Below are 9,502 nucleotides of genomic sequence, written 5' to 3'. Positions count from 1 at the left end.
ACCCCTTGCAGAATCTGTGAAAATGTGAATCATTTTAACAAAATAAGAGAGATCATACAAAATGCATGTTATTTTTTATTTAGTATTGTCCTGAGTAAGATATTTTACATAAAATGTGTTTACATTTAGTCCACAAGACAAAACAATAGCTGAAATTATTAAAATAACCCCATTCAAAAGTTTGGGAACCCTTGGTTCTCAATACTGTGTGTGGTTATGTGGATGATCGACAACTGTTTTTTTGTTTTGTGATGGTTGTTCATGAGTCCCTTGTTTGTTCTGAACAGTTCAACTGAGCACTGTTCTTCAGAAAAATCCTTCAGGTCCTGCAGATTCTTCAGTTTTTCAGAATCTTTTGCATATTTGAACCCTTTCCAGCAGTGACTGTATGATTTTGAGATCCATCTTTTCACACCGAGGACAATTGAGGGACTCAATCACAACTATTAAAAAATGTTCAAACATTCACTGATGCTCCAGAAGGAAACACGATGCATTAAGAATTTGAAGATCAAGGTAAATTGTACTTAATTTGTCTTCCCGGAAACATGCAAGTATTTTCTGTTGCTTCCGAAGGGCAGTACTAAATGGAAAAAAAATGATATTTCAACAAAATAAGAAAAATTTGGACATCTTCATCCTGTTCAAGTAAGTAAAATTTGTTTAGTCTCTTATGCTCATCAAAGCAGTTATTTGATTAGAAATACAGTAAAAACAGGATACTGATGAATATTTTTATAATTTAAAAGAAATGTTTTCTATTTTAATCTCTCTAAAAATGCAATTTATTCCTGTGATGCAAAGCTGAATTTTAATGCAACATAATCCGCCAGAAATCATCCTAATATGCTAAATTTGGTTCTAAAGAAACATTTCTTCTTATTATTATCATTATTCATACAAATATTTATTTTTATAAAAAATATTTTTGTGGAAACATTTATACATTTTATACATGTTTCTTTGATGAATAGAAAATTTAAAAGAATAGCATTTATTTGAAATAGATTTTTTTTTTTGTAATAATGTAAAAATCTTTACTGACACTGTTGGGAAATTGAGTATCATTCTCTTTGGGGGAAAAAAACCTTACTGACTCTTGAGACATATTTTGTAAAATAAATTAATGATACTAAATATATTTATTGATATTAAAATTGCTAAAAAATTATTCATTTATAATGTTACAAAAGATTTCGAATTCAATTCTGTTCTTCAAGCAATCCTGTGGGAACCCCTTGCAGAATCTGTGAAAATGTGAATAATTTTAGCTAAATAAGAGAGATCATACAAAATGCATGTTATTTTTTATTTAGTATTGTCCTGAGTAAGATATTTTACATAAAATGTGTTTACATTTAGTCCACAAGACAAAACAATAGCTGAAATTATTAAAATAACCCCATTCAAAAGTTTGGGAACCCTTGGTTCTCAATACTGTGTGTGGTTATGTGGATGATCGACAACTGTTTTTTTGTTTTGTGATGGTTGTTCATGAGTCCCTTGTTTGTTCTGAACAGTTCAACTGAGCACTGTTCTTCAGAAAAATCCTTCAGGTCCTGCAGATTCTTCAGTTTTTCAGAATCTTTTGCATATTTGAACCCTTTCCAGCAGTGACTGTATGATTTTGAGATCCATCTTTTCACACCGAGGACAATTGAGGGACTCAATCACAACTATTAAAAAATGTTCAAACATTCACTGATGCTCCAGAAGGAAACACGATGCATTAAGAATTTGAAGATCAAGGTAAATTGTACTTAATTTGTCTTCCCGGAAACATGCAAGTATTTTCTGTTGCTTCCGAAGGGCAGTACTAAATGGAAAAAAAATGATATTTCAACAAAATAAGAAAAATTTGGACATCTTCATCCTGTTCAAGTAAGTAAAATTTGTTTAGTCTCTTATGCTCATCAAAGCAGTTATTTGATTAGAAATACAGTAAAAACAGGATACTGATGAATATTTTTATAATTTAAAAGAAATGTTTTCTATTTTAATCTCTCTAAAAATGCAATTTATTCCTGTGATGCAAAGCTGAATTTTAATGCAACATAATCCGCCAGAAATCATCCTAATATGCTAAATTTGGTTCTAAAGAAACATTTCTTCTTATTATTATCATTATTCATACAAATATTTATTTTTATAAAAAATATTTTTGTGGAAACATTTATACATTTTATACATGTTTCTTTGATGAATAGAAAATTTAAAAGAATAGCATTTATTTGAAATAGATTTTTTTTTTTGTAATAATGTAAAAATCTTTACTGACACTGTTGGGAAATTGAGTATCATTCTCTTTGGGGGAAAAAAACCTTACTGACTCTTGAGACATATTTTGTAAAATAAATTAATGATACTAAATATATTTATTGATATTAAAATTGCTAAAAAATTATTCATTTATAATGTTACAAAAGATTTCGAATTCAATTCTGTTCTTCAAGCAATCCTGAAAAAATATTTTAGGAAGTTACCTTTTTCCTCAGTGTCTATGAATAAAACGTTTTTTATTTAAAAAAGCTGTTTTTGTTACTGTACCTTTAATACTTCTATACATAAGTGAATTATGTTATACAGAAAACGTGGGAGGTTATGTTAATGGTCTAAAGAATGTAATGTCAAAACCATGACCATTTATGTATTTCAAAAAGCATCTAGTTTTTCATGACATGGCCTTTTTAAATGCTATTTATATTAACCAACTGCAAAACATGCTATGTATGTAGGCAGTGCACAAGTATTTCTCCTTCCCCCCATTACGATGCCTGCTCTGACACACTGAAATCTGTAAAAATACATCTTTGACATTCAGCCAGCAAAAACCTACAACCTCCATCATTCAGTATGAAACGGGAAGCGAGCTAACTCCTCTCTCTCGTCTCGTTCTCAGGTGTGAAAACAAAGCGATGGTGCCAAACACTGAAAAAAACGTGAGAGGGTGAGAAAGAGAGTGCGTCACAGAGCTCTCTATCTCTGAAAAATGCTTCGCTCTATACACACTCTATTTGGAGACAACACTCATTCTTGTTTTGCATAAAATTCATGTTATGAACTTCACTTCTCACTGTTTATTGGCTGCTGAATACTGTTAATGACCTGATCAGACCTACATCTAATTAATATTACCTTACGAAAAAAATGCCATGCTGCCAGATTTAAAACACTTATGTATGAAACTGAAGACAAACAAACATGTTTGGTGTCATTAATGCGTGTTTGTATGTTGACAGAGACATGACAAATGGGTGTGAATTCACACTCTTCCACTGCTGACAGAGCGAAAAGCTTTGAGAGATGCTTTTTCAAACACTACAAACTCGTTCCACTAGTCTTTGACGCACTCTATGATCTGAGACTGACAATGAAATTACTTTACAAAACGCAGCTCCTGACAAAGCCTGAATCAAACTCAAGATACACTTGATTGTCCTTACGCTGTCCTAAAAGCTACATCAGTCAAATATGACTTCTGTCATCAGTTTCCTGCATGAATTTTTTGGGTCGCTTTGCTTTGTTTTGGCTTGGACTCACTTGGTTGTTGGGAGGTGTTTTCAGAATCACTCTCAGTAGGTTGTTCATTCCAGAGCTGGAGCTCAATCCCTGAACTACTCGGTCCAAATCCTCCTGACACTTCAGAGCCACCAACATCTAAGTTTAAAAACAAGGCATAAATGAAATGCATAAATCCTTACTGCAAAGTATAAATGCTAAACGCAACTGAAGAGTAATTGATATGTAGTGTCAAAAGCTGATATACTGAGATAAAGGTCAGGGGGCAAGTATAAAATTTATATAAAGTGGGGTGCAAAAGTATGAAACCTGTACCAATTTTGCATTCTTTTATAATTTAATCATTTTCATTACATTACCATTCAAAGGTTTGGGGTCGGTAGGATTTATTAATGTTTCAAAGTCTGCATTTTTTTGATAAAAAAATATAGTAAAAATGGTAACATTGTGAAGTATTATTACAATCTGAAACATTTGTTTTCTATTTCAATTTTTAAAAATGTCCTTTAGTTTCAGTTTTCAGCATCACATGATTTTTTTATAAATCATTTTAATATGCCGAGTTGGTGCTCAAGAAATATTTCTCATTGTAAATGTTGAAAACTGTTGTATTTTTGTGAAAGCATTGATGCAGTTTTTCTGAATTCTTTGATGACAACATATGTTTGAAATAGAAATCTTTTGTAACATCATTAATGTTCTTACTGACACTTTGATCAATTTAATGCATCCAAGCTGAAAAAAGAATTGACTTCTTAAATTAATACTAAATAAAAAATTATTTATAAATTACTAAATAAAATAATCTTGCTGACCCCAAACTTTTGAACAGTAGTGTATATAAAACAAATAATACATCCCATTTTTGCTTTAATGACAGCATGTCAATAATTACTTATTTACAACTTTTTACCTGCATTATTCACTGAGAAATCAGTGAATTTGGGAAGTGAAACAAACTACCATTTTTGTTAACAAACTCAACAGGCACAATTATTGGCTGATGTAGGTAATACCAAAATGACCGAATATGGGCTGATTAATTGTTCTGGCTCATATCTACTGACCTATCACTACGAAAAAATATAATAAGCTACTAGGATCAATACACCACCTCTTTATCAGTGTAGTATAGGTCCATTTGCTGACCGAAGGCCTCTGTCACCTTCTGAAGTAGATCCTTGAACTTCAGCGGCCTTTGGAACGGAATGATTCTAAAGCAAGAGAAGAAAAAGTCTGGTCAAACCAAAACAACTTTAAGGCACCTGCAAATTTAAAGTACAACAGACATTCCTTTCTTTTAGTTACACTGTTCATACGTAAGCAGTATGTAAACATGGTACTGTGGACATGCATGATGGCACCCTTCCAATCATGGGGCACATCCTGACATTTGGGGTCGTTGCCATAGCAACAGAGGTGATGAAGGACAGGTCAGTTGAACATGAGTGGAAAGCGATCTGACGTTGCAGAATTATTAATCAGCATACGGAAAGGCGTCACTGCTGATGTGTGCGATTCAATACTTCTACAGCCTTTATGGTGTATTCATGCATGGGACAGACCATAAACAGTGTGTCTCTGCTTATTTAACGTGCATGACTATGTTTAGAGTGTGCGTCAACATGAGGGGCGAGAGAAAAAGGAACTGAGAGTGTAAATTGGTTTGTGTGCATGCTTGATTATAATGCAAGGGAAGCATGAGGAGTTTGAATGTGCATGAGTGTGTGTTTGGCCTAATCAAGCGGAGCGGACCACTGTTTCAACACCGAGGCCCACATCACAACACACAGAAAGGCAGATGGAGCGCTTCCTGAGAGGAAAGAGGAAAAAAAGTGGAGCAGCGCTGGAAGTAGCAGGAAGCACGTTTTCCCCTCCTCCTCCAAAGTTTAGCACACCAGCCAAATTTTGCCAGACATACACAGCAATTCATATCTATTACTTTTGATGAAGCTTTATCATGTGACTTTTTTGTATAAAAGTTCACAAGAATAGAAAGAAGAGCATTTATTTGATATATAAATCTTTTTTGACAGCGGTACTATGACTTTTGACCAATTCAATGCATCGTTGCTGTGTTAAAATATTAATTTTGGTAACACTTCACTATAAGGTCCCATAAGTTAATGCATTAACTAACACTAACGAACAATGAGCTTTACATGTGTTACAGTATTTATTAATATTTGTTAATTTTAGTTAATTTTAGTTAGTAAATAATAGCCACAGATGAAACTTTTGATTTTAATAATGTATTAGCAAATATAGTTATAATTAAGATAAAAAAAATTTTAGAAGTATGTATCATTAAATTATGTAAGTAATGTAAGTAAACAAATGGAACCTTATTATAAATTGTTACCTTAATTTGCTAAAACAAAACTTTGGAAGAACCTTCATCTTTAACTTTAATAAACAATCTGTGAATTTAGCCATTAATGGTTTTTGTATACAAGTTTACAAATTATCCTTCAGAAATCATTCTAATATGCTGAGTTGCTGCTCAAGAATCATTTATTATTCTTACATTATTCAACGGTGTTGAAAACGGTTTTCATTCTTTTGTTTTTCATTTTTCTTTGATGAAAAGAAAGTTCAAAAGAACAGCTTTTGAAAGAGAAATCTTCTGTAACAAAGTAAAAGTCTTTACTGTCATGTAGCCTATATCACTTTTTTTACTTTACTGCCATACTGTCATTTTGATCAATTTATTGCGTCCTTGCATGGTGAATAGAATTCTTTAAAAAAAACAACAAACACAACACTTTGTATCAACTATTTTGAGGAACTGTTATCTTTAATAAACAAATTTTGACTTTAGCAATTAGTGGTTTTTGTATCTCCAACTTAATGACAGCTGATTGGTTCTCATCTAAAGACATTTATGGGAAACAACGACAACTAGGGACATCTGTCATGGGTGAAATCAAGCTTTTATGCTATCTGAGATCAGCTGGATGTTGTTTAGCTGTCAGATCTTCTGATGAAGCTGCTTGTTGGGTTTTGAGCGATGGCTCTGTTTACACTGGCCGATCAGTGAGATAGTGATGGAAGAAAATCATAGCGGAAGACTGGAGAAATGGAGGATGTAGAGTACGAGATGATTTTCCTTCCTCGGTTTGGCCACATCTCTCCGCGCTTGGCATGGCATGCGGTGCTCTCCTCCTTCCTGTCTCGGTGTTGCAGTCGCTGCCAGAGGAAGACGGTTTTGAGTGTGTCCAACTAGGCTGGTCTGTTAACTAATGCCTGTTCTGATGAGGTTTTTATTACTGTGGGCGCAAGTGTGTTGATTTATACTGTGTGCTGTGAGTTATACGCATACAAGTTAAATGCCAGTTACATTTTATGACTTTCTGATGTAACGCAATGAAAACAACTTTAATGGCACTAGCAAAAAAAAACACAATGGTATTACTATGTTGTTGTGGAAATAGACTGAATAGACTTTGCTGTTTGTTAAAAAGTTTGGCGTGGTAAAAACAATAACATTGTAGTTTTGTATTGTAGATAGTACTGCACCTTAAAGTAGTCATTTTTTTATCTTAACATATTTTAAAATGTAATTTATTCTTGTGATGCAAAGCTGAATTTTCAGCTATTACTCCAGTCTTCAAAGTCACATGATCCTTCAGAAATCATTATAATATGCAGATTTGCTGCTCAAGAAACATTTCTTAATATCATCAATGTTGAAAACAATCGTGTTGCTTAATATTTTTGTGGAAACTGATTTTTTTCAGGCTTTTTGATGAATATTAATTTAAAAAGAAAATAATGTATTTGATTTTCGGGCAATTGAATGCATCCTTCTTAAATAAAACTATTAATTTAAAAAAAACTTTTGAACATAGCAGACTTTCTTATTAAACACCATTTTTTAAGCTGCATGTATATAAACCAGTGCACAATGCAATTTGCACAGTGGAGAAAAAAAAAACTGTTGTGCATATTAATGAGAGTGGATGGAAGTCCCACCATCTGGCCAGGCTGGTTTATTAAGATTCACTGATATCATTGTTTACTCAAACAATAATACACAGGCAGATTTTAATACTAATTTGTCCCTCATTTTAATTGTTGCTCTTAGTGAAGATAAACGGTGCAGGAGAGAAGGGCTATATACAGAGCCCTGGCCAGTAAAGGAAATGCCAAGATGTTAAGCTTCCTTAAAAAACAAAGTCCATTTAAGGCAAGTCAGGGGGGCCATGCTGGGGGTTTACGGAAAACTTGAGAGAAAAAAAATAAACATTGTAACAATAACAATTTTAAAAAATTGCTTTGAATACAAGAGCAACCAGAATGTATTTGCAAGCATTTAGCTCTTCTTGCAGGTCTGGAATTATATTAATTGTGAAAAATGCAATAAAAATAAATTTGTATTGAACAGAAAATGTTTTAATAATATTCTAACAATAGGTGGACAAACAAAAGTCAAATGTTTTATTTTGGAATATGTTTTTATGAGTATGAATGGGTCTGTAGACATGAAAATATTTAAATATGTATGCCTTTATATTTAATATATCTGGGAGTCTATATCTAATATCTAATATATCAAAAAAAAATTCTAAAGCAAACCGACGTGACATGAAGGAGAATGGCTATTCTGATTGAAGGTGGGATGTCGTTTTCTAGCCACCCAATTACTTCCATTGATTTATCCACTAGTGGTCCATCACCTCTTCCTCATACATCTCTGCTTAAAGCCGAAGCAGAACAGAAGAGAGTTAAACACAAAGATTTTGTGCCACAGCAGCCAAGCAGAGCTACGAAAGCAGCACACCCAGCTGCCTGTCACCTCAAATGCTGCGCCAACTTCCTGTGACATAACCCACCGAGGCATTTCACACAGACGGCGGACCTCTGGGAATCTTTAAGAGCAAAGTGTGATGCAACAGGGCTTCGTGGTACTGACTGACAATAACGTGAATTCACTTTCTTCCTGTAAACAAAGCTTTGTCAATGTCATACATTATTCCTATGCAGAAACACTGGCTTGATATGAGGGAAAATACCGGAGTACAAGTTTGCTGAAAACACATATGGATATACTTTGCAAAGACTCACGTGTTGGCATTTGGCAGTCTTGAGATGGGAAAAATGACATGTTCTGTGTGTGGGAGTATGGATGACCTACAGGACATTGAAAATTAATATTGGGTGTGCCATTGAGCTCAAACACTTGGCTTGACCTCCTCTTTCCTCTGTCTCCGTCTGCCAAACTGTACCAAAGTGTGTGTGAAATGCCTCGTCTAAATATCAAAATACTTTTAAAGGAACGTTCTGGTTCTTTTGGGCAGCTTGGCATATTTTCCGTTCTCCCCTGTCCCGAGAGATCTTAGAAATGGCGTAACGAGAGCCAGGATAAGACGAGAGGAATGAGATCAGAGACAGGACAGAGAGCTGCAGAAATAATGAGAACGTTCCAACTCACCGTTTCTCTCGCTCATGCTCCAGCTTCACCCGTAAATCCTGAGAGAAGAAAACAACAAAATGAAATGAATTCATTCGGCGGATCAAATACACAAATTACTTCTGATAATCTGTTCTTCTGTGCAAACTATAAGTAAAATCAGTACTGTAAACAAACAAGAAAATAGCATTCAGAAACATCACAGGACATGTGCAGTATATTCATTAAAAATAGATGTTTGAAAGTGTATATATAATGGAGAAAAAAATTTACTTGCCAAGTGGTTGGTAACTTTATAACAAACTGCAACTACTTCTGGTAAGAATTCTAGACATGTCGTGACTATGTGATAGTTTTTCATGGATGTTTAAAGTTTTTTTCTTCTTCAGTATTTATATTCTTTGTATTAAACCACTAAAACATTAACATAAAGAATAAATTAATTTAAAATATTCAGTGCTGTCAAATGATTAATCGTGATTAATCGCATCCAAAATAAAAGTTTTTGTTTACACAATATATATATACTGTATATGTACTGTGTTTATTTATATGTATATACATCTATAT

General features: G+C 33.5%; 1 protein-coding gene across 1 annotated transcript in view; it reads right to left on the bottom strand.

The window, feature by feature from the left end:
* LOC107591272 (mitogen-activated protein kinase kinase kinase 3-like) overlaps positions 1-9,502 on the bottom strand; it is a 57,322-nt gene that overhangs the window by 29,048 nt on the left and 18,772 nt on the right. The window contains exons 3-5 of the mRNA XM_016280387.1: positions 8,954-8,991; positions 4,634-4,733; positions 3,477-3,657 (exon numbers count right to left, since the gene is read on the bottom strand). Of these exons, the coding sequence (XP_016135873.1) occupies positions 3,477-3,657; positions 4,634-4,733; positions 8,954-8,991 (319 nt within the window). The remainder of the gene's footprint in view (positions 1-3,476; positions 3,658-4,633; positions 4,734-8,953; positions 8,992-9,502) is intronic.

This window comes from Sinocyclocheilus grahami, unplaced genomic scaffold (assembly GCF_001515645.1).
Source record: "Sinocyclocheilus grahami isolate Dianchi unplaced genomic scaffold, SAMN03320097.WGS_v1.1 scaffold139.1, whole genome shotgun sequence".
NCBI lineage: Eukaryota > Metazoa > Chordata > Actinopteri > Cypriniformes > Cyprinidae > Sinocyclocheilus > Sinocyclocheilus grahami.
Note: the sequence above shows the minus strand (reverse complement) of the source record. Positions and strands in the feature narration are given on the sequence as shown.